The following is a 24271-nucleotide window of genomic DNA, read 5'->3' as shown; positions in this document are numbered from 1 at the left end:
CCTGCCTCAGCCTCCCAAGTAGTTGGGGTTACAGGCACCTGCCACCACGCCGGGCTAATTTTTTTGTATTTTCAGTAGAGACAGGGTTTCACTGTGTTGGTCAGGATGGTCTAGATCTCCAGACCTCGTGATCCGCCTGCCTCGGCCTCCCAGAGTGCTGGGATTACAGACATGAGCCCCCGCGCCCAGCCGCTTACAGTTTTCTACTTTTAAGATGTATTCTGTTTAGGATGGACAGTCAAAATACTGTCATACCAGGATCACTTGGAATAGTTTTCTGAGTGTCACAGAATCTGCCATGTTGCTCAGGCTGGTCTCAAACTCCTGGGGTTAAGTGATTTGCCTACTTTGGCCTCCCAAAGTGCTGGGATTACAGATGTGAGCTACACTCCCAGCTCTGAGTGTCACTTTTTGACATAGTTTTTTTAAAAAATCAACTTTATTAAGGTAGAATTGATATACCATACTATTAATCCATTTAAAGTGTACAGTTACTTGATTTTTGGTGTATTACATTATTAATTTTTTAAGTTGTAGAAAACTATAACAATTTGCCATTTTAACCATTTTTAGTTGTACAATTTGGTGACATTAACTACATTGACAGTGTTGTTCAGACATCACCACTGTCTATTTTCAAAAGATTCTGTTACAGAGATCCTGTAGCTATTTAGTAGTAACTCTACAGGTCCTCTTTTCTGCAGTCCCTGGAAACCTCTGCCTACTTTGTTTGTCATGACTTTGCCTATTCTGGATATTTCATATTAATAGAGTTATATAGTATTTGTGCTTTTGTGTCTGGCTCATTTCACTTACCATGTTTTCAGGGTTCATATGTTTTATAGCATGTGCCAGAATTTCATTCCTTTTTATAGCCGAATAATAGTCTATTGTATATATATTCCACATTTCATTTACTTCTTCATGTGTCATTGGATACCTGGGTTGTTTCCTCCTTTTGACTTGCAAATAATGCAGTCAACACTGGGGAACAGTATCTTGAGTGCCTGCTCTCAGTTTCCTTGGTTATATACCTAGGAGTAGAATTGCTGGATCATATGGAAACATTTTATGTTTAGCTTTTTGAGGAACCCCTAAATTGTTTTCCATAGTGGCTGCACTATTTTACATTCCCACCAGCAATGTATGAGAGTTTCAATTTCTCCATATCTTTGTCAACACTTAGTTTCTATTCTTTTTGATTGTATTGGCTGGGATAGGTGTGAAGTGATATCTCATTGTGGTTTTGATTTGCATATTCTAATGAATCATGATGTTGAGAATGTTCTCATGGTTTATTGGCCATTTGTATATGTCCTTATAGAAATGTTTATTCAAGTCCTTTTTTTAAAAAAAATCAGGCTCTCGCTCTGTCGCCCAGGCTAGGGTTACAGCCTTGACCTCTTGGGTTCAAGCAACCCTCTCACCTCAGCCTCCCGCGTAGTATAGGCATGTGCCACCACGCCTGGGTGATGTTTTTTTTTTTTTTGGTAGAGGCTGGGTTTTGCCATGTTGCCCAGGCTAGTCTCCCACAGCCTCCCAAAGTGCTGGGATTACAGGCATGAACCACCAGCCTGGCCTATTCAAGTCCTTTGATTTGGGCTTTTATTTTATTTATTTTTAATTTTTTTTTAGTGTATTCTACTACTTTTATGACTTGGGTTTTTTAATTGGGGTGTCTTTTTTGTTGAATTGTAAAAATTCTTAATATATTCTGAATATTAAACCCTTGTCACATATGTGGTTTCCGAATATTTTCTCCCATTCTGTAGGTTTTGCAGAATAATTTTTTTTTTTTTTTTTTTTTGAGATGGAGTTTCACTCTTGTTGCCCAGGCTGGAGTTCAGTGGCACCATCCTGGCTCATCGCAACCTCTGCCTTCCAGGTTCAAGCGATTCTCCTGCTTCAGCTTCCTGAGCAGCTGCGATTACAGGCATGCACCACCATGGCTGGCTAATTTTGTGTTTTTAGTAGAGACAGGGTTTCTCCATGTTGGTTAGGTTGGTCTTGAACTCCCAGCCTCAGGTGATCCACCCACCTTGGCCTCCCAAAGTGCTGGGATTACAGGCGTGAGCCACCATGCCAGGCTACAGAATAATTTTAATTAAATCAATTTTATCTGGTTTTTTTTTTGTTTGTTTCTTGTGCTTTTGGTGTCATGTCTAAGAATACATTGCTAAATCCTGGGTCATGAAGATTTACCCTGTTTTTCTTAGAGTGTTGTGCTTTTTGCTCTTATATTTAAGTTGGTCCATTTTGGGGTCATTTTTGTATATAGAGTGTGGTAGGGTCCAACTTTATTCTTTTGCATGTGGAAATTTCTTTTTTTTTTTTTTTTTTTTTTTTTTTTGAGACGGAGTCTCGCTCTGTCGCCCAGGCTGGAGTGCAGTGGCCCGATCTCAGCTCACTGCAAGCTCCGCCTCCCGGGTTCACGCCATTCTCCTGCCTCAGCCTCCCGAGGAGCTGGGACTACAGGCGCCCGCCACCGCGCCCGGCTAGTTTTTTGTATTTTTTAGTAGAGACGGGGTTTCACCATGTTAGCCAGGATGGTCTCGATCTCCTGACCTCGTGATCCGCCCGTCTCGGCCTCCCAAAGTGCTAGGATTACAGGCTTGAGCCACCGCGCCCGGCCTGCATGTGGAAATTTCATTGTACCTTCACCATTTTTATAGAGACTGTTGTTTCCTTATTTAATGGACTTGGGACCCTTGTCAGAACCAACTGGCCATAGATTTATGGGTTTATTTCTGAACTCTCAATTCTGTTTTATTGGTCTGTGTGTATCTTTATGCCGTATGACACTGTTTTGATTGTTGTAGCTTTGTGGTAAGTTTTGAAATTGAGAAGTGTGAGTTCCTCCAAGTTTGTTCTTTTTCAAGAGTTTGGCTTTTCGGCACTTTGCAATCTCATCTGAGTTTGAGGATTGGCTTTTCCATTTCTGCAGAAGTGACCATTGGAGTTTCGGGATTCCAAATTTGGGAAATAGGGATTGCATTGAATCTGTAGCTCACTTTGGAGAATATTGACAGCTCAACAATATTAGGTCTTCCTATGTATGAACATAGATGTCTTTCCATTTATTTAGGTCTGTTAAATTATTTGAGCAGTTTTGTTTTTGTTTTTGTTTAGACAGGATTTGGCTGTGTCACCCAGGCTTGAGTGCAGTAGTGCTATCACCGCTCACTGCAGCCCTGACTCCCCGGGCTCAAGCCATCCTCTTGCCTCAGTCTCTGGAGCAGCTGGGACTACAGGCAAATGCTGCCGTGCCTGGATATTTATTTTGCATTTTTAGTAGACGCAGAGTTTTTCCATGTTGCCTAGGCTGGCCCAGAACCCTTGGGCTCAAGTGATCCCCTGCTGAGGCCTCCCAAAGTGCTGGGATTGCAGGTGTTAGCCTGGCCTTGAGCACCGTTTTATAATTTAAACATACAAGTATTTCACCACCTTGTTTACATTTATTCCCAGGCATTTTTTCTTTTAGATGCGATTGTAAATGGAATTGCTTTCTTAACTTCCTTTTCTGAGTGTTCGTTGCTGGTACAGTAGTCCCTTCTTATCCACAGTATTGTCTTGTGTAGTTTTACTTACCTGCGTCACCCATGGGCCAAAAATATTGAATGAGGCCGGGCGTGGTGGCTCACGCCTGTAATCCCAGCACTTTGGGAGGCTGAGGCGGGCGGATCACGAGGTCAGGAGATCTAGACCATCCTGGCTAACATGGTGAAACCCCGTTTCTACTAAAAATACAAAAAAAAATTAGCTGCGCGAGGTGGCGGGCGCCTGTAGTCCCAGCTACTCTGGAGGTTGAGGCAGGAGAATGGCGTGAACCCGGGAGGCAGAGCTTGCAGTGAGCCGAGATTGCGCCACTGCACTCCAGCCTGGGCGACAGAGCGAGACTGCATCTCAAAAAAAAAAAAAATATATATATATATATATTGAATGGAAGATTATATAAACATTTCACAAGTTTTAAATTGCAAATAGTTCTGAATAATATGATAAAATTTCACAGCCTGCTGCGTCCTACCCAGGACACGAATCATCCCTTTGTCCAACATATTCACGCTGTATGTGCTCCCCACCCGCTAATTACATACTAGCCATCTCAGTTATCAGATCAACTGTTGGAGTATTGCAGTGCCTGTGTTCAGGTAACCCTTATACTATTTAAAATGGCACCAAAGAGCAAGAGTAGCAATGCTGGCAATTCACATATGCCAGAGAGAAACCATACAGTTCTTCCTTTAAGTGAAAAGGTGAGTTTTTGACTTAGGAAAGAAAAAAGATCATGTACTGGGGTTGCTAAGATCTATGGTAAGAACAAATCTTTTGTCCATGAAATTGTGAAGAAGGAAAAAGAAATTCGTGCTAGTTTTGTTGTGACACCCCAAACTGCAAAAGTTACAGCCACAGTGTGTGGTAAGTGCTTAGTTAAGATGGACAAGACATTAAATTTGTGGGTGGAGGACACAAACAGGAAACATGTTTCGATTGATGGCAACCTGGTTTGGTACTATTCATCGTTTTGGACATTCACTGGGGTCTTGGAATTTCAAAAATAAGATGTTTGAGTAGCTGTATACTCTTTATCACATGGATGGAACATAATCTGGTTGTATCAGCATTTTTTTTTTTTTTTTTGAAATGGAGTCATTCTGTTGCCCAGGCTGGAGTTCAGTGGTGCGATCTTGGCCCACTGCAGCCTCTGCCTTCTGGGTTCAAGTGATTGTTGGCTTCAGCCTCCTGAGCAGCGGGAATTATAGGTGTGTGCCACCATACCCAGCTAATTTTCGTATTTTTAGTAGAAATGAGGTTTCTGCATGTTGGCCAGGCTGGTCTCGAACTCTTGTCTTCAAGTGATCCGCCTGCCTCAGTCTCCCAATGTACTGGGATTACAGGTGTGAGCCACCGCACCCAGGCTGGTGTGTATCAGCATTTTGAACTTTGGAGTTTATGTAACCAAGGAACCAGTCTGTGGACCTTGTTTATTACCTGAAGAATTCAATGTTTATTTCTGCTTTTTTGAATACTTGACTGTAAAATACTGATCTGATCTGTAGGGAGAACAGTACATGGACCAGGGAATCCTCAGTGCCTTAATAGGTCCTAAGTACTTACTTATTCTTTCCCATAGAGATTTACACATGGTAGGAGAAGAGATTTCTGGAATACCTTTCCTCCCCCGAGAAAGCTGGTTTCTTTTGTTTGTTAAGTGAGAGAGTGGTACCACAGGGTTTCCAAGATTTCCAAGGCTGATGAAAATTCTTAACTTCTGTTGTCTGTCTTTCTTGAATTTATTTTTTGTGTGTATGTATTTATTATTTAGAGACAGGTTCTCCCTGTGTCACCCAGGCTGGAGTGCAGTGTCACAGTCATAACTCACAGCAGAGTTAATCTCCTGGGCTCAAGTGATTCTCCTGTCTTGGCTTTCTGAGTAGCTAGGAACACAGGCATACTCCACTATGCCCGGCTGTTTTTTTCCCCCTGGAGACAGGATTTCATTGTGTTGCACAGGCTGGTTTCAAACTCTTGGCCTCAAAGCAGGTCTCCCACCTTGGTCTCTGAAAGTGTTAGAATTAAATAGAATTAAAGTTGTGACCAACTGCACCCAGCTTATTTATCATTGGTAGTATTTTTTTTTTGGAGATGGGGTCTTGATCTGTCGCCCAGGCTGGAGTGCAGTGGTACGATCTCAGCTCACTGCAACCTCTGGCTCACTGCAACCTCCGTCTACTGGGTTCAACTGATTCTTGTGCCTCAGCCTCCCGAGTAGCTGGGAGGCATCCGCCATCATGCCTGGCTAATTTTTGTATTTTTGTAGAGATGGGGTTTCACCATGTTGGCCACGCTAGTCTCAAACTCCCGAGCTCAGATGATCTGCCCATTTCAGCCTCCCAAAGTGCTGGGGTTATAGGCATGAGCCACCGCATCCAGCTCTATTTTTTGTTTTATGATAGGAAATTATAAAACATGGAATTACGCATTTTTCAGGCTTTTAAAAAAACTTTTAAATGAATGAAAACGGCATATCTGAACATAAACTTAGGACAAATTTTTACTACTTTTGAAAAAATGTTGGAAAATATTTCTGTATGAAAAGTAAAACAATTTTCAATATTTTTTTAGAAGTCAATGAAAGGATTCTATTTTGCAAAGCTGTATTATGAAGCTAAAGAATATGATCTTGCTAAAAAGTAAGTACAAACTGTAATATGTATTCGTTTTTTTAAAAATCAATGCCTTTTCTCATTTTCTTTGAAATAGGTAAAAATATGTTCTTTAGTAGTTCTTCCTAACTGTATTCTGAAATAAGGGATTTATCACTCAGACTGATGCTAAGGACCAACCTAGATTCCATTGAGATTGAAACTGTAATTAGTGTTTTCTGCATGCTGCTGTTTGTTTATACCAAGGGCAAGAAATTGTTTGTCTTAAAACACTTTTTCTAAAAATTGTCTTGTGTTAGAGTAAAAGAGGACCATGCGTATATCTTAATTTATTTTTGGTTAGATATCCGATACCTTAATCAGATGGGAAATAGCAGTGAATAAAAATTAAACTGTAATTGCAAGACAGGAGAATAGCTCGTATAAAAGATCTTTAACTGACACAATATGTGATGCTCTGAGGCTCTGTCCTAGGGATAAGAAGCTTGGTGATTCCGATTTCCTGACTTGGAGTGGATTAAATCAGGAAATGAAGAGGGAGGCAGGCTTTTCTTTTTTTTTTTTTTTTTGTGGCAGTATCTGTCTGTCTTGCCCAGACTGGAGTGCAGCGGCTGGCTCCATCTTGGCTCACTGTAACCTCTGACTTCCGGGCTCAAGAGATCTTCCCACCTCAGCACCCCAAGTAGCTGGGGATACAGATGTGCACCACCACACCTAGCTAAGATTTGCATATTTTGGTAGAGACAGGTTTCACTGTGTTGCCCAGGCTGATCTTGAACTTCTGAGCACAGAAGTCTGCCTGCCTCAGCCTCCTGTAGTGTTGGGACTACAGGTGTGTGTTATTGCTCCCAGCCGGGAGGCAGGCTTTTAAAGGCATTCCTGGTAAGAAAGGAAAAATGGTGGTACATAAGTTATGTAACTAGCAGCACTGTGACTGTTAACCCTTGTACCTTTTTACTGTAAGACTTTGCTCCCTTAGTTTAGGTCTGGCTTAATTTCTCTGATCGTAATACTGTCAAGGAACCTAGAGGATATTTACTTATTTTAGTTGTTACTTGATTTGAGAAATGGAAATTTCCTGTATTTGGTACTATAATTAGTAATTTTTCTTCTGTTCGATTTTAGCTGGATATAGTACTGTTAGAAATTACTTTCTCGCTTAAAGGGTAAATATATTTCCCTTTGTTGTTTGGGAAGTTGTTGCTCTTTAGTATTTTGCATTATGATAACTTCAAAAATGTTTAATTACTTTTCTAATTTATTTGCAAAACTGTTAGTGCTTTACTAAAATGTGATCAGAAAGAAAAAGCAATTTATATGTTCCTTTCTTATATGTGGATAACACTGGAGAAAAATTTGGTAATTGTGACATTTGATGGTAAAATGAGTATGTGGTCAACTCTGTGTACGTGTTTTTAAGTATTACCCATTTCTTTCTATGAATACTTTTGAGTTATCTGCATAAATAGTGGTAGTCTTGAGTAACAATATATAACAAGTTTAGTGGTTGCTTTGGTTTAAGATGTATTCTTCAGTTAGCATTTAAAAGTACAGTTCTAAGTTTAATTTACTTTTGTATTTTGAAAAACAGATACATATGTACTTATATAAATGTGCAAGAGAGAGATCCCAAAGCTCACAGATTTCTGGGTCTTCTTTATGAATTGGAAGAAAACACAGACAAAGCTGTTGAATGTTACAGGGTAAGTTATAGGATTCAAATATAGCCTTTGCATAGCCAAACACATGATGCCAAGACAAATTTATATGAGTAAGTCAAATATATTTTATGAATATGATAAAATAGGCATTGGTATCACAGTACCATTATGCGACACAGCTTGGAACAGATTTAGAATTGTTTAACACCTGTAAATTGTAAGTCTAACGGTCAGACACGGTGTTCTTTTGTGTTTTTTGCATTCAAATGATACAGATATAATTTTTATTTGATTAATTTCCAGAAAATTCCAAGGCACTTTAACACCTTTGAAGTAACACGTTTTCTCTAGAAGTAGAATTTTTTAATGGTTGGAGTGATAATTTTTTAACCTTTATATATGAGTATATATACTCCTACATACATACATACAATTTACTAATCTTTAATTTCTTTTCTGATATTAGCGTTCAGTGGAATTAAACCCAACACAAAAAGATCTTGTGTTGAAGATTGCAGAATTGCTTTGTAAAAATGATGTTACTGATGGAAGAGCAAAATACTGGGTTGAAAGAGCAGCTAAACTTTTCCCAGGAAGTCCTGCAATTTATAAACTAAAGGTAAAAAAACAAAACGTAAAGGGAGAAAACTTGAGACATAACCATTTCTAATATTTGGAGTTTAAATTACTTTTCAGTAGCAAACCTTAAGCCTAGGTGTTTGTGTTTCCTTTAAAATTTTTCTTTAAAAAGTGTATTAAAACCTTTCTGAGTAACTGCTGTCTTATTAGGCATTCTTATACTTTATAAGTGACATTTACCCTTCTGGGATAATTAATATTTTAGGGATTTTACAGTTTAGTAGCTGTAAATTAAGTAGAGCTAAGATTTACATTAAAGAATTTGGTGTACAATTTTTGCTTCATTAAGTGAAAATTACCTACAGGATGACAGTTTAGGGATATTTTAAAGAACAGTTTTCTGATAACTATTGTCTGAAAGTAGAAGGGATTATATTTTGAGATAGTAAGGTTTTCAAGCAAAAGATAAAGGTGGTTTGTCTGTAAGACGTAATTACTAAAAATGAGAGGTAGTTCTTGCCAGTGTGTTGACTGGTTCTGATATTCTTTATAGAGTAAACAATTACTTAGTAAACTAACTGTTCTGGAGAAAATCTACACAAATATGTTTGGCAAACATTTAAAATGTATATTGTAATGTTTATTAATGTATATTTTATTGTGCATGTACAATATTAAATTATAAATGTATATTTGCCTTTAGCAGCCTCCTACTCCCATTATATGTTTCTGATAGAAATTTAAAAAATTTTAATTTTGAAATAATTATAGATTTTTTTGCACAAGAAGTTGCAAAGATTGTACAGAAAGATCCTGTATACTGCTTCATTTTTCCCCAATGCTTATACAGGTTGAGCATTCCAAATCCGAAATCCTAAATGCTCCAAAATCTGAAATTTTTTGAGCACTGACCTGATGCTCAAAGGAAATGCTCATTGGAACATTTTGGATGTCAGATTTTCAAATCTGGGATGCTCTACCTGCTAAGTATCCTGCAAATATTCCAAAGTCTGAAAAAATTCAAAATCTGAAATACTTCTGGTCCCAAGCATTTTGGATAAGGGATACTCAACCTGTTTTACCTGACCAAGCACAATATCAAAATCAGGAATTTTGACATTGGCACAATGTGTGTGTATAGTTTTCTTTCATTTTATCACATGTGTAGATTCATACCACCACTGCCGTCAAAATACAGAACTACTCTATTACCACAGAGATATTCCTCATGCTACCCCTTTTGTAGTCATGCTACTTCCTTTTCTTCACTATGCCTAACCTCTGGCAACCATTAATCTGTTCTCCATCTTTATACTTTTGTGATTTCAAAATGTTATGTAAATGTCATCATGAAGCATGTGACTTTTTTTCTTTTTTCTTTTTTTTTTGAGATGGAGTCTCGCTCTGTTGCCCAGGTAGCGCAATCTTGGCTCACTGCAACCTCCGCCTCCCAGGTTCAAGCTATTCTGCCTCAGCCTCCCTCGTAGCTGGGACTATGGGCACACATTACCATGCCCCGCTAAGTTTTGTATTTTTAGTAGAAACAGGGTTTCACCATGTTGGCCTGGCTGGTCTCGAACTCCTGACCTCAAGTGATCTGCCCACCCCAGCCTCCCAAAGTGCTGGGATTACAGGCGTGAGCCACCGTGCCGGGCAAGCATGTGACCTTTTGAGGTTGGCTTGTTCACTCAGCATAATACAATTTGTGATTCATCTAAGTTTTGTATATCCATAGTTGGTTTGTTTACTTCTGAGTAGTATTTCATGGTCCACAATTTAACCAGTCACTGTTTGTTTGTTTTTTTCTTCTTTTTTGAGACAGAGTCTTGCTCTGTCTGTCGCCCATGCTGGAGTGCAGTGGTACTATCTCGGCTCACTGCAACTTCTGCCTCCCGGGTTCTCAGGTGATCCACCCACCTCAGCCTCCCAAAGTGCTGGGATTACAGGTGTGAGCCACGGCGCCCAACCTTAACCATTCACTTTTGAGGGGCATTTTGGTTATTTCTAGGTTTTGGCTATTGTTCAACTGCTATGAACAATCATGTACAGATTTTTGAAGCTGAAAAAGCATTGAAAATGCTTCCAGAGATACGTATTACTGACAAGTTAAGTTTTTCTCCCCAGTAGTAAGCTGCTGGATTTTAAATATTAGTCTAAAACGTTAGCTCTAATTGTGCAGATTTCTTTACTATATTCTTTAGGTGTTATGCCTCAAACATAATTCCCATGTTGGGCGTGGCAATCCAGTTAATTTGGTGTCAGTAGTGTTAAAGAACATACATAATGGTAGGGGATTCTTTTCTTGCAGTGTAACAAGTTAGATACTTTGAAGCATTCTTTAAAGACTTTCTTTAATAACTTGAAGGCACTGTTACACCTTTCCTGTGTCAGATTTTTTTTTTTTTTGGAATTGAAATCCATAAGATTTATAACTCATGCAAAGCAAATCCGTTTCTCCTAAAATTTAAGGCTTGCTAAGGTAAACAATTTCTGACATTTGTTTAATGAATGAGAGTATTACTGTTGAGAAGGCTTTTTCTCTCGAGTATGAGATAGAACTTTTTAAAAGCACTCAGTGGTTTTAAAAATTTTTTTTAACATAGAGTCAAAGACTAGGGCTTTTGCAGATAGGGAGAGGCCAGGGTATCATCCATCTCATCCGGAAGAGGAGAAATTGATAAAGGAGAGAGGGGAATGAAATACAGACTACAAATGGGTGGCTTGGTCTTTGATAGCAGAGAGAGTTGGGGGAAGATGAGTTTAAGTAGGTAAAGTAAAATGGAATTTATATGTGATAGCATCAGGTTTCTCAGTGAGGGTCGAATCTAGGTTATAAGTTGAAAGTGAGAGTCAAAGGAGAAGGTATGGGAAAGTTGAGGAAATAGGAGGTGTGAAGTGTCAGGGAGTGGAGAAAGTGAACTGTTAGTACTAAAATGGTATTTTGTTCTAGGCAAGACCAGTTTGAGGGTTGAGATAATGAAAATGAAATCAGTTAGCCTGGGATTGTGATTTCCCAAATCTAAGCACGCAGAAACCAATTGGGAGGGTTCTTCTGAGGATAAGAGGGAATTAGTTGAAGGGATCTGTAAGCAAACAGCAATTATGGATATAAGGGATTATAGCATTTTTTTGCCTGACAGAAGAAAGTGTGTGTATTTGTATGTGTTTACAGGTGTTTAAAACTTGACGATGTCATTATCCTGAAGGGAACTTGTCATGTGGTGGAGAAGTATATTTCTGGCAGTAAGGTTATATAGGCTCCCAGTGAGGTGGAAGAGTAAGAAGGATGGTATACTGGTTTCAGTGGTATGACCAAAATACAGATTTTGAAAACTGTGTCAGTGGCAAGTGGATGGTTGAGGTTGGAGTGGAGGACAACATCACTGGAGATGAGGTGATTAAAGAACTGAGTAGTCAGCCTGGGCAACACGGCAAGACCCTATCTCTACAGAACATTAAAAAAAATTTAGCCAGGCATGGTGGTGCATGCCTGTGGTCCTAGCTTCTTGAGAGGCTGATGTGAGAGCATCGCAAATGAGAAGTGAGTGGCCACAAACCCTGCTTCCTGTCCTTGTCATCATGGCAGTGGGGGTTATCCTGAGATGACACTCTCTTCATTTAAGGTCAGGAGGTGATGACAGTGCTTTGAGATGATGATGAAGGTAACAGAACAGTGGGAGGAGAGGGGATGCGGGATTGAGTCAGATTTGAGGAGATACAGAGCAGTTTGAAGGTAAGAGCTTTGTTGCCGAGGATTCACTGGGGACGTCTAGGCTTCTGGTGGTGACTCAGATGGACAGGGATGTGTGGCAATAGTCCTGGTAGTCTCTTTGAGGAGAGTATGAGCTACTGCAGTAATCATAGATGCTTTTCTTCACATACAGTTCTTGAGGGTTAGTTTCTAGGTTGTAAGCAACTCTCAGAAGGGATGAATAAGGCTTATAGGATGGTGTTTTTGGTGGCATCATCATAAAGCTAGACATAGTGGAATGGTGCTCTTTGGGAGCATGACTTGTTTAAAATTGCACAAGTGTTACTCTAATGATTTTTTTCCCCTCTAAATAGGAACAGCTTCTAGATTGTGAAGGTGAAGATGGATGGAATAAACTTTTTGACTTGATTCAGTCAGAACTTTATGTAAGACCTGATGACGTCCATGTGAACATCCGGCTAGTGGAGTTGTATCGCTCAAATAAAAGGTTGAAGGATGCTGTGGCCCACTGCCATGAGGCAGAGAGGAACATAGCTTTGCGTTCAAGTTTAGAATGGAATTCATGTGTTGTACAGACCCTTAAGGTAGGTAAAAGCTATTGGGTCTTTACATTTCTATGTAGAAATTAGCATATTTCTTTTTGTACTAAAGCAGCAGTGCCCCTCGAGACTTACATTTCTTTTATTTATGTAGAACAATTATAAAATGAAATTTTTTACTAGGATCAGTTAAATTTATAATGGGAAGATTGGGGAGATAACTGTGATGAATGTATATATTTTTGGTGTTTTCATTTATAAGGTTGATGTAAAAATCAATATAGTTTCACAAACATGGAGTGAGAAAAGGAATTTGTAGGCATAAAATGGTTAATTTCTTAACATTTGATTAAGTTTTGTAACGTACTGTTCATTCCACAAAATAGGAATATCTGGAGTCTTTAGAGTGTTTGGAGTCTGATAAAAGTGACTGGCGAGCAACCAATACAGACTTACTGCTGGCCTATGCTAATCTCACACTTCTTACGCTTTCCACTAGAGATGTGCAGGAAAGTAGAGAATTACTGGAAAGGTACGTTGACTTTGACGAGAACACTTTAGTATAAATTCAGTTTTTCTTTTTACAGTAAGTTCATTGCTCTAAACTTCTTTACTGAATCGTTATTTCTATAATGTACCTAGGAGTTATAGTTAATACAGTGAACCACTAGGAGGCAATCTTATTTTTCTTCTTTTATGGAGAAGTTCTAATTGGTTTTATATGACTTTGCTTTTTAGAGAATTCTTACAGTTCAAGCTTGATTAAAATTAGCCTTATGGTTACTCAGTTTTGTCGTAGTCAAACTTAAAATGAATGTTCTAACTGCTATTTCATATTTTATTTTTTATAATGATAGAATCTTGAGTGAAAAAGTTCATCTGTCATCAGATGGCTAGGTTCATATGTACTTAGCATCACTAGTATTTCAGAAAATACTGTTTTAGCTAAGAAACAAAATGACTCAACTATGTGATTTTTCTTTTTTCTTAAATTTTGATTTTGAGAACCAGTGTCTCCATTTTGAAAATAAATTCCATTGGACAAAAACATCACTTGGATTTATATAAAGATACTAGTTTAGAGCAGGAGTTGATTAGAACTTGTGGGCCAAATATGGCCCCTGCCTAATTTTGTTAATAAAGTTTTATTGGAATACAGCATGCCTCCGGTTATGTAATTGTCTGTGGCTGCTTACATACTATAGGGTTGGAGTTGAGTGGTTGCAGCAGAGATTGTATGCCTGTAAAGCCAGATTAGTATCTCCTCTTTATAGAAAAAGTTTACTGATTGCTAGTTTAGGCTGTCCATTTGTTTGGAAGTTATTTCCCCATCTGGTATAATGAAAGAAACTCATTTCATTGAGTGCAGGGAGTAGGTAATTTTCTTGAAAAAGTACATAATGTCCTAAATTGGTAGGGTAAGACCAGTATCTGAAAGAAATAAGATTATTTTAGAAAACATGTAGGATGTTTTAGTTTGTATTCCTTGTGTACTCAATTTTTTGGTCACAAGTTCCTTTTACGTTTTTCTTAAGGACATCAAAGATCTTTGTATGTGGGTTATTTTCTTTTCCTCCTGTCCCCTCCCCTTTCCTCCCCCCTCCTCCCATCCCTCCCCCCTCCTACCTTCCCTTCCCACCTTCCCTCCCTGCTTCCCATCCCTCCTTACTCCCCACCCCTCCCGTCCCCTCTCGTCTCTGGTTTTTAGTTGGAGTCTTGCTCTGTTGCCAGGCTGGAGTGCAGTGGTGCGACCTTGGCTCACTGTAACCTCCGCCTCCCGGGTTCAGGTGATTCTTCTGCCTCAGTCTCCCAAGTAGCTGGGACCACAGGCGTGCACCACCACGCCCAGCTAATTTTTGTATTTTTAGTAGAGACAGCGTTCAGGGTGGTCTCAATCTCTTTTTTTTTTTTTGAGACTGAGTGTCACTCTCGTGAGGCTGGCATGCACTGGCGCAATCTCGGCTCACTGCAGCCTCTGCCTCCTGGGTTCAAGTGATTCTCTTGTCTCAGCCTCCTGAGTAGGTGGGACTACAGGAGCCCACCACCGCACCTAGTTATTTTTTTTTTTTTTGAGACAGAGTCTCGCTCTGTCGCCCAGGCTGGAGTGCAGTGGCGCAATCTCGGCTCACTGCAAGCTCTGCCTCCTGGGTTCACGCCATTCTGCCTCAGCCTCCTGAGTAGGTGGGACTACAGGCGCCTGCCACAACACCAGGCTAATTTTTTATGTTTTTAGTAGAGATGGAATTTCACCCTGTCATCCAGGATGGTTTCGATCTCCTGACCTTGTGATCTGCCCTCCTTGGCCTCCCAAAGTACTGGGATTACAGGCGTGAGCCACCGCATCCGGCCCACACCTGGCTAATTTTTGTATTTTTAGTAGAGATGGGGTTTCATCGTGTTGGCCAGGATGGTCTCGATCTTTTTTTTTTTTTTTTGAGATGGAGTCTCACTCTGTCGCCCAGGCTGGAGTGCAGTGGAGCCATCTCGGCTCACCACCAGCTCCACCTCTAGGGTTCACGCCGTTCTCCTGCCTCAGCCTCACGAGTAGCTGGGACTACAGGCACCCGCCACCACACTCAGCTAATTTTTTGTCTTTTTAGTAGAGACGGGGTTTCACTGTGTTAGCCAGGATGGTCTCGATCTCCTGACCTTGTGATCCGCCCGCCTCGGCCTCCCAAAGTGCTGGGATTACAGTCGTGAGCCACCGTGACTGGCCAGTCTCGATCTCTTGACCTCCTGATCCGCCCACTTTGGCCTCCCAAAGTACTGGGAAGTCTCAATCTCTTGACCTTGTGATCCGCCTGCGTTGGCCTCCCAAAGTGCTGGGATTACAGGCCTAAGCCACTGCTCCTTGCCGTATGTGGGTTATTTCTATTAGTGTTTATTACATTAGAAATTAAAGAAAAAATATGTAATCTATTAAAAATGTAATAAGCCCATTGCATGTTAATGATAATAGCTTTTTTTTTTGAGACAGTTTTGCTCTTGTTGCCCAGGCTAGAGTGCAATGGTGTGATCTCGGATCACTGAAATCTCTGCTTTCCAGGTTCAAGCGATTCTCCTGCCTCAGCCTCCCAAGTAGCTGGGACTACAGGTGCCCACCACCATGCCCAGCTAATTTTTTGTATTTTTGGTAGAGACGGGGTTTCACCATGTTGGCCAGGCTGGTCTTGAACTCCTGACCTCAGGTGATCCACCTGCCTCGGCCTCCCAAAGTGCTGGTATTACACGTGTGAGCCGCTGCGCCAGACCAATAATAGCATTTTTTATGAAAAATAATTATTTTGCAACAACAAAAAAGTAGTCAGAAAAGTGTCATTGTTTTTTCATTTTTGTAAATCTTTTTAATGTCTCACTTAATAGAACATGGCTAGATTCTCATTTGCTTCCTCTTTCAGTCTGTAAAACTATATTACATGTCATGAAGCCTCTGGAAAACTCAGCTCAGCCGAGTGGGGTGGCTCAGGCCTGTAATCCCAGCACTTTGGGAGGCCGAGGTGGGCAGAAAAACAAAAACAAAACAAAACAAAAAACAACTCAGCTCTACATACATGAGAAAATGAGAATGTAAAATATAAAATTTTTTGGTATTATTGTAAAAGTAATTTTAACCTCATGGATCCCCTGAAGGGGTTTTTAAGAACCCTCAGAGATCTTTAGACCTCAGTTGCTCTGGTTGCTTTATTGTAAGCTACTTTAAAATCATGCTTCACGTTTAAGTGTTTGCTTTTACTTTTCTTCCAAAGTGAAGATTTGGAGAAACATTAGGATTTAGAAGAACTAATTTAGAATATAGATTACAAATAATAGGCCAGGCGCAGTGGCTCATACTTGTAATCCCAGCACGTTGGTAAGCTGAGGCAGGGGGATCATGAGGTCAGGAGTTCCAGACCAGCCTGGCCAACATAGTGAAACCCCATCTCTTCTAAAAATATAAAAAAAAGTTTAGCTGGACATGGTGGCAGGCGCCTGTAGTCCCAGCTACTCAGGAGGCTGAGGCAGGAGAATCACTTGAACCTGGGAGGTGGAGATCGTTGCATTGCACTCCAGCTCGGGTGATAGTGAGAGACTCCGTCTCAAAAAAAAAAAAAAAAAAAAAGACAATTTAACTCTGTAATTTATATAGTAAAAAGAGCAATTACTGTATTGTTACTCAAATATGTGTCAGTTATTTACTTATAATTTGGAAATGGTATGTCTAATTTGAGAAATTACGACTGTTAATTAACTAATGAAACTATATGATCAGGAAGAAACTACAAAATAGTCTCCCAACTTTTTCCTGGTTTATTTTGAAATGTGCACCTATAATCACTAATCTTATATTTATCCTGTGATTGAAGGGCTGGAAGTAACTGGGAATAAGACATCATTTGAGAGGTTAAGCTTGAAGTATAGGAAGTATGCAGGATAAAAATAAGCATTAGATGATTCATAACTTACAACATGGGGAATAAGAATTATTAGAAGCTGAGTGTGGAAGATGAAGCTTGAAATAAAATTTTTATTTTGTTTTGAATTAAATAAACCATGATTATTCACAGTGCAGTAAGTGGATTATCTGTTTGATATTTTCATATTACAGTTTTGATAGTGCTCTTCAGTCCGTGAAATCTTCTTTGGGTGGAAATGATGAACTGTCAGCTACTTTCTTAGAAATGAGAGGACATTTCTACATGCATGCTGGTTCTCTGCTTTTGAAGATGGGTCAGCATAGTGATGTTCAATGGCGAGCTCTTTCTGAGCTGGCTGCATTGTGCTATCTCATAGCATTTCAGGTAAGTCTTCCATTTCTAGGAGCAATTGACATTTCACTGAGTCTTGATGTGTTTTAAATGAAGGTGTGCTCTGGTATGTAATGACAATATGTGAATAAACCTGTGGAATTAAAGTTAAAATGAAATAGTCAATTTGATACAGTGGAAAATAACTAAGCGTACACAATAGTGGTGAGGCTGGTGAAACAGGGATGTTGAATGCACTGCTGTTGAAAGCCTGCATTGCTATGATTTGTTTGTAAACAAATTTGAATAGTTTGATCTTATTACTCTGCCATTTTTGGGAACATGATAAAGATGTAATCCCACTTTATGGGTAAAGCTTGATCCAAAAAGATGTGTGACTTGGACAGAATCCTAATAAGTACATGTAGGGCAATGGCTTTATAACCTATGAAAGAAGAATATGATTGCATTTAGCATGTCAATTGAAAAACATGTATATAACATTTATGACTGTGTTGTGTATATGTAACAATATATTAATCTTTGAAAACATAAAGCCTTTTCTTACTCTTTATTTATTTTTTTGAGACCAAGTCTCTCTCTCACCAGGCTGGAGTGCAGTGGCCTGATCTCGGCTCACTGCAACCTCCACCTCCTGGGTTCACGCCATTCTCCTGCCTTAGCCTCCCAAGTAGCTGGGACTACAGGCGCGTGCCACCACGCCCAGCTAATGTTTTGCATTTTTAATAGAGATGGGATTTCACCATGTTGGCCAGGATGGTCTCAACCTCTTGACCTCATGATCTTCCTGCCTTGGTCTCCCAAAGTGCAGGGATTACAGGCGTGAGCCACTGCGCCCGGCCTTTTTTTTTTTTTTTTTTAAATGAGCTTGCATTACTTTTGAAAGGAAAAGAAATAAGCAGTCTCCCCAAAAAAGCATTAAACCAGGCTTAGAAAAATGATTGTTAATTTTAGAGTAGGATTTTTTGTCTGGGGAGGGAAAATAAAGGATTCATTACTTTTAGAGAAGGCCCCTCCTTCTAATATAAATCTTTTTTTTTTTTGGGATAGAATTTGGCTGGAGTGCAAATGGTGCGATCCGGCTCACCGCAACCTCTGCCTCCTGGGTTCAAGCGATTGACCTGCCTCAGTCTCCCGAGTAGCTGGGATTACAGGCACACGTCACCACGCCCAGCTAATTTTGTATTTTTAGTAGAGACACGGTTTCACCATGTTGGCCAGGATGGTCTTGATATCCCGACTTCGTGATCCGCCCGCCTCAGAGCCTCCCAAAGTGCTGGGATTTTAGGCGTGAACCAGCACACCTGGCCCAACATAGATCAATTTTTTTTTTTTTTGAGAGGGAGTCTCGCTCTGTCTCCCAGGCTGGAGTGTAGTGGCGCGAACTCCGCTCACTGCAAGCTCCGTTGCCTCCCGGGTTCACGCCATTCTCCTGTCTCAGCCTCCCGAGAAGCTGGGACTACAGACGTCCGCCACCACGCCCGGCTAATATTTTTGTATTTTTAGTAGAAACAGAGTTTCACCATGTTCGCCAGGATGGTCTTGATCTCCTGACCTCGTGATCTGCCCGCCTCAGCCTCCCAAAGTGCTGGGATTACAGGCGTGAGCCACTGCGCCCGGCCAATTTTTTGTATTTTTTAATAGAGATGGGATTTCACCATGTTAGACAGGATGGTCTCAATCTTCTGACCTTGTGATCCACCCTACTCGGCCTCTCAAAGTGCTGGGATTACTGGCATGATCAACAGCGCCCGGCCTGTAAATCTTTTAAAAACACTGTTGATAGGCAGTTCACATGTTAATTGCTAATATTGGCTCAGTACTTCTGAGTTAATGGATTTAGTGAGGTTCACTAGGTAATATGAACATTAAAAGGTTGTTATAGAAATTCTCAAGTAGCTGATGGTTCTTATTTTTATTTTATTTTGTTTTTTTTGAGTCAGAGTCTAGCTCTATTGCCCAGGCTGGAGCACAGTGGTGTGATCTCGGCTCACTGCAAGCTCTGCCTCCCGGGTTCACACCGTTTTCCTGTCTCAGCCTCCCGAGTAGCTGGGACTACAGGTGCCTGCCACCATGCCCGGCTAATTTGTTTTGTGTTTTCAGTAGAGACGGGGTTTCACTCTGTTAGCCAGGGTGGTCTCGAGCTCCTGACCTCATGATCCACCCGCCTGGGCCTCCCAAAGTGGTGGGATTACGGGCGTGAGCCACCGCGTCCAACCAGTAGTTCTTATTTTTAATGGAAACTTTTAAAAGTTACCTGTCTTTGTGTCTATTAGAGTCTTGCTGTGTCACCCAGGCTGGAGTGCAGTTGTGTAATCGTAGCTCACTCTAACGTTGAATTGGACTTGAGCTTCCCAGAGTGCTTGGGATTATAGGTGTGAGCTACTGTGCACAGCCTCAAATTTTTTGTTACGTAGTTTTTGGAGGCAGAGTCTCACTCTTGTTGCTCTGGCTGGAGTGCAGTGGCATGATCATAGCTCCCTGCATCCTCGAACTCCTGGGCTCAAGTGATCCTCTTCTGCCTCAGCCTCAGCTCAGTAGCTGGGACTACAGGTGCCTGCCACCATGCCTGGCTACATTTTTTAATTTTTTGTAAAGACAGGGTCTTGCTGTGTTTCCCGGGCTGGTGGTTCTTGAATTTCTGGCTTCAAGTGATCCTTCTGCGTTGCCCTGCCAAAGTGCTGGGATTACAGGTATGAGCCACCACACCTGAGTGTGAACTTTTAGTAATAAAAAGTTAGTTTCCCCCTTAATCTATTCACTCAGGTCTCCTTTCCTAGATGACAACTACTATTAGGAGTTTCTTGGGTGTTCAGAAATATTTTTTGCATATGCAAATGTGCAATACATTCTTTCTCTACTTTTGAAAAATACTATGCCTCAGTGTGGGTGTGCTTTACCTATTGCCAGATGCCTTGCTTTTCTAAATGTTTCTTCATTGTTCCACTTTAGCACAGAGATGCCTACCTAAGTATTAAGTACGACATATTTCTCTAGAATGAATATATAATAGAAACATCTTAGATGCTTGTATTTTTTCATTTTATTTTAAAGCTTAATGATCAAATGATTATAAGCATAAAATGTAGGTTATGTGCTGGTATTTGGGTATTTAAGAATTGGCTAGCTTTTATGGTATGATTTTCAGACTCTTAATCAGAGGAATACCATGGTTCTAGTAAGTACGTCTGCATTGCAGCTGGGTATTTAACAGTCTCTTGAAACCTTTTAGTTAAAATGAGGAAATAGTCAGGCGCGGTGGCTCACGCCTGTAATCTGAGCACTTTGGGAGGCCGAGGCAGGCGGATCACCTGAGGTCAGGAGTTCGAGACCATCCTGACCAATATGGTGAAACCCCTTCTCTACTAAAAATACAAAAATTAGCCGGTCATGGTGGCAGGTGCCTGTAGTCCCAGCTACTTGAGAGACCGAGATAGGAGAATTGCTTGAAACCAGGAGGCGGAGGTTGCAGTGAGCCGAGATCATGCCACTGCAACGCTCCAGCCTGGCTACAGAGCGAGACTCCGTCTCAAAAAAAAAAAAAAAGAAAATAGTGACTTGAGATGATTTGACTGAGTGGATTCACAGCTAATTAACTGGTCACAAATTCCGCTGTTGAGTGATTTTGTAAAAGAGGCCAGGTTTATGAATTGAGGTCAGTTCGAAAACAAAAAGAATGAGAAACTTTTTGTTTCTTATTTTGTGTGTTCTTTTCAACATATAGATGACAAACTTTGATATGATGTTTAGAAAACTTGTGAGTAAAAGGATAGGCAATGTGAATGTTTCTAAAATTCAAAATCGGAAGGTATTAAGTTCTTAAAGAATATATTTTTGAAAAATGAGCATGTTTGGAAAGAATTACATATACATGGTTTAAAATTCTAGGGGCTCTTAAGAATATTCCTTTGTGTTCCCTAGTTATTTACTTTTTCCACCCGTAAAGAAACTAACGTTACTGCTTTCTTGTGTGTTCTTCAGGAAATGTTTTATGCATCTCCAAGGAAACACACGCACATCCCCTGTCCTTAAAAAGAGAAGGAAAATGTTTAAACATTGTTTTTACTTTATTTCCATTAACTGTATCTTGGAGATATTTCCTTGTCAGTATATATAACAGGCATTCTCATTAGTTTGGATGCTTGCATATTATTCCGTTGTATGGATGTACTGTAGTTTTGGAGTTTTTAAAACCAGGGCCCTAAAACCAGGACATTAGCTTGCTTTTACTTTTTTTTTTTTTATGCTACTTCAAGTAATTTAGCAATGATTAACTTGTGCCATGAATTCCTGAAAGAATTGCAGTATCAAAGTATATCTGTGCATTTATAATTTTTAGAGCTGTTGCCAAATATCTAACCCTAAAGAGGTTGTATCAAATTACATTTCCACCACACAAGAAAGTGGTGATAGAATTAAAAGCCAATGCTCTAGTCCCCCATATAGTTACTTTTGGCATGTTCCTAGTAAGTGGGCATTGCCTATGACTGGACATTTTCAGTGATGGACATTCATTACTTACCAAGATAGCCCAGTGCATGTTTAGGTGATTTGGCTCTTGGAACTTCCTTATATAGAATAAAAATATTCCTCAAACCTTCTGCCTGTTGGTCTTGTTTCTTCTTTTGATGATTTCTTTTATAAAATAATTTTAATATTTGAAGGCAGCTGTCACATCTTCCCTTTGCCATTCTATTCATCATGCTTTCAGCTTTTTTTTTTCATAGGTTATGGCATTAGGATCTCTTTAATCTCCTGGTTGTCCTGTTTATTCCAGTGCTATCCCATATTATCCATACTCTGAAAATGTGCTACCTACAATGTGGCATTTCCAAGTGTCATTTCACCTGTACTTTAGTAGAGTTGTCATACCTACTCAAGTAGGACAACATCTGCTGTTGTCCTATTCAGGGTAGAAAAGTAATGTAATTAAATTTTCCGTTTCTCTGAACGTAACATGAATGTGCTTTTAGTAGAAACTTAATTTCTCAGAAGTGCTCTGTGTATGCATTTTTGTTTTTGTTTTTTTTTTGAGATAGAGTCTCACTCTGTCACCCAGGCTGGAGCACAGTGGCATGATCATGGCTCACTGCAGCCTTGACCTCCTGGATTTAAGTGATCCTTCTGCCTCAAGCTTCTTTGTTGCTGGGACCACAGGTGTGTGCCACCACGCCTGGCTAATTAAAAAAAATTTTTTTTAGAGATAGGGTCTCGCCACGTTGTTTAGGCTGGTCTCGAACTCTGGGCTTAAGCGATTCCCCCAGCTTGGACTCCTAAAGTGCTGAGATTACAGGTGTGAGCCACTGTGTCTGGCTCATCTTTTTTTTTTTTTTCCACGAGATGGAGTCTTGCTCTTTCACCCAGGCTGGAGTGCAATGACGCAGTCTCGGCTCACTACAACCTCTGCCTCCCAGGTTCAAGCTATCCTTGTACCTCAGCCTCCCATGTAGCTGGAATTTTTTTTTTTTTTTTTTTTTTTTTTTTTGAGACGGAGTCTGGCTCTGTCGCCCAGGCTGGAGTGCAGTGGCCGGATCTCAGCTCACTGCAAGCTCCGCCTCCCGGGTTTACGCCATTCTCCTGCCTCAGCCTCCCGAGTAGCTGGGACTACAGGCGCCGCCACCACGCCCGGCTAGTTTTTTGTATTTTTTTTTTTTTTAGTAGAGACGGGGTTTCACCGTGTTAGCCAGGATGGTCTCGATCTCCTGACCTCGTGATCCGCCCGTCTCGGCCTCCCAAAGTGCTGGGATTACAGGCTTGAGCCACCGCGCCCGGCCGTAGCTGGAATTATAGGTGTGTGCTACCGTGCCTCTTTTTTTTTTTTTTTTAATTGTATTTTTAATAGAGACTGGGTTCTACCGTGTTGACCAGGCTGGTCTCGTACTCCTGACCTCAAGTGATCCACCCACCTTGGCCTCCCAGAGTGTTGGGATTACAGGTGTGAGCCACTGCGCCTGTACCTGGCCAGTCTTTCATAGGTTATATAAATTCCTTGGTTCCCAGTGTTTGCAGTCGTTTCTAATTCAGTTTAGTTAATGGTTAACTGTTTATTCATTATCAAAAAAAGTACAGTGTAATAGAAAAGACCATCTTACTATTAGAAGTGTGGGTATCATCAAATTAAGATTTTTGATTTTAAAATTATTAGGTTCCAAGACCAAAGATTAAATTAATAAAAGGAGAAACTGGACAAAATCTGCTGGAAATGATGGCCTGTGACCGTCTGAGCCAATCAGGTAATAGTAATATTAAACTAATTTAATTTAAAAAGAAAAAGGAAATTTCTGTTAAGTTATATCTTATGATAAAATCTTCATCTGTCCAGGAGATAATTTGTCAAAATTATTTCTTTTTGCCGTATCAGTTAAGAGCAATAGGTATGGAAGAGATGGGAAGAAAATAGCACATTCTTTAAAAGAAATGAATATTTGATATTGTTTGCTCCTAGGTGGAGAGGATTTCTTAACTCCTTATCTGGCTGCTAGAGCCTCTGTCCTGTTTAGTCACTTCCTGAACTAAGTGTAATTATTGATTTGCCGACCATTTAACACCAGCTGCTTCTAAAAACACTGCTGTGGGGATATAAAGATGAAGAAGATATAGATCTGTCTTAAAGAGCTGAGAGCATAGTGAGGAAGATAGACGATATATACTTACCTTATATTAGTCTCTTAGAATTTGTCTATTTTTTTCCCCATTTTTGGCTTGGGATGAATCCTAAAGGTCTGTTACATATTACCTGTGCTTTTGCTAAGATTCGAACTTTAAGGGAGTTAGGTGGCCATTGAATCAAGCAGTGAACTGAAGAAACATAATGCTTTCTATAATGAGCAGTTTTGATATAAAATTGGATGAATTTTGTAAAGAGCAA

At 40.2% G+C, this 24271-nt stretch overlaps 1 protein-coding gene across 2 annotated transcripts in view; it reads left to right on the top strand.

Annotated features, from left to right (window-relative positions):
* The window catches only part of LOC103241220 (E3 SUMO-protein ligase RanBP2), a 69111-nt gene that overhangs the window by 6860 nt on the left and 37980 nt on the right, over positions 1–24271 (top strand). For both annotated transcript variants that reach the window (XM_073023166.1, XM_073023167.1), the window contains exons 2-8: positions 6127–6194; positions 7759–7870; positions 8295–8447; positions 12473–12703; positions 13045–13190; positions 17244–17436; positions 23549–23636. In XM_073023166.1, the coding sequence (XP_072879267.1) occupies positions 6127–6194; positions 7759–7870; positions 8295–8447; positions 12473–12703; positions 13045–13190; positions 17244–17436; positions 23549–23636 (991 nt within the window). The remainder of the gene's footprint in view (positions 1–6126; positions 6195–7758; positions 7871–8294; positions 8448–12472; positions 12704–13044; positions 13191–17243; positions 17437–23548; positions 23637–24271) is intronic.

Source organism: Chlorocebus sabaeus, chromosome 14, assembly GCF_047675955.1.
Source record: "Chlorocebus sabaeus isolate Y175 chromosome 14, mChlSab1.0.hap1, whole genome shotgun sequence".
Taxonomy (NCBI): Eukaryota; Metazoa; Chordata; class Mammalia; order Primates; family Cercopithecidae; genus Chlorocebus; species Chlorocebus sabaeus.
The sequence above is the reverse complement of the archived record's forward strand: the minus strand, read 5'-3'. Positions and strand labels throughout refer to the sequence as shown.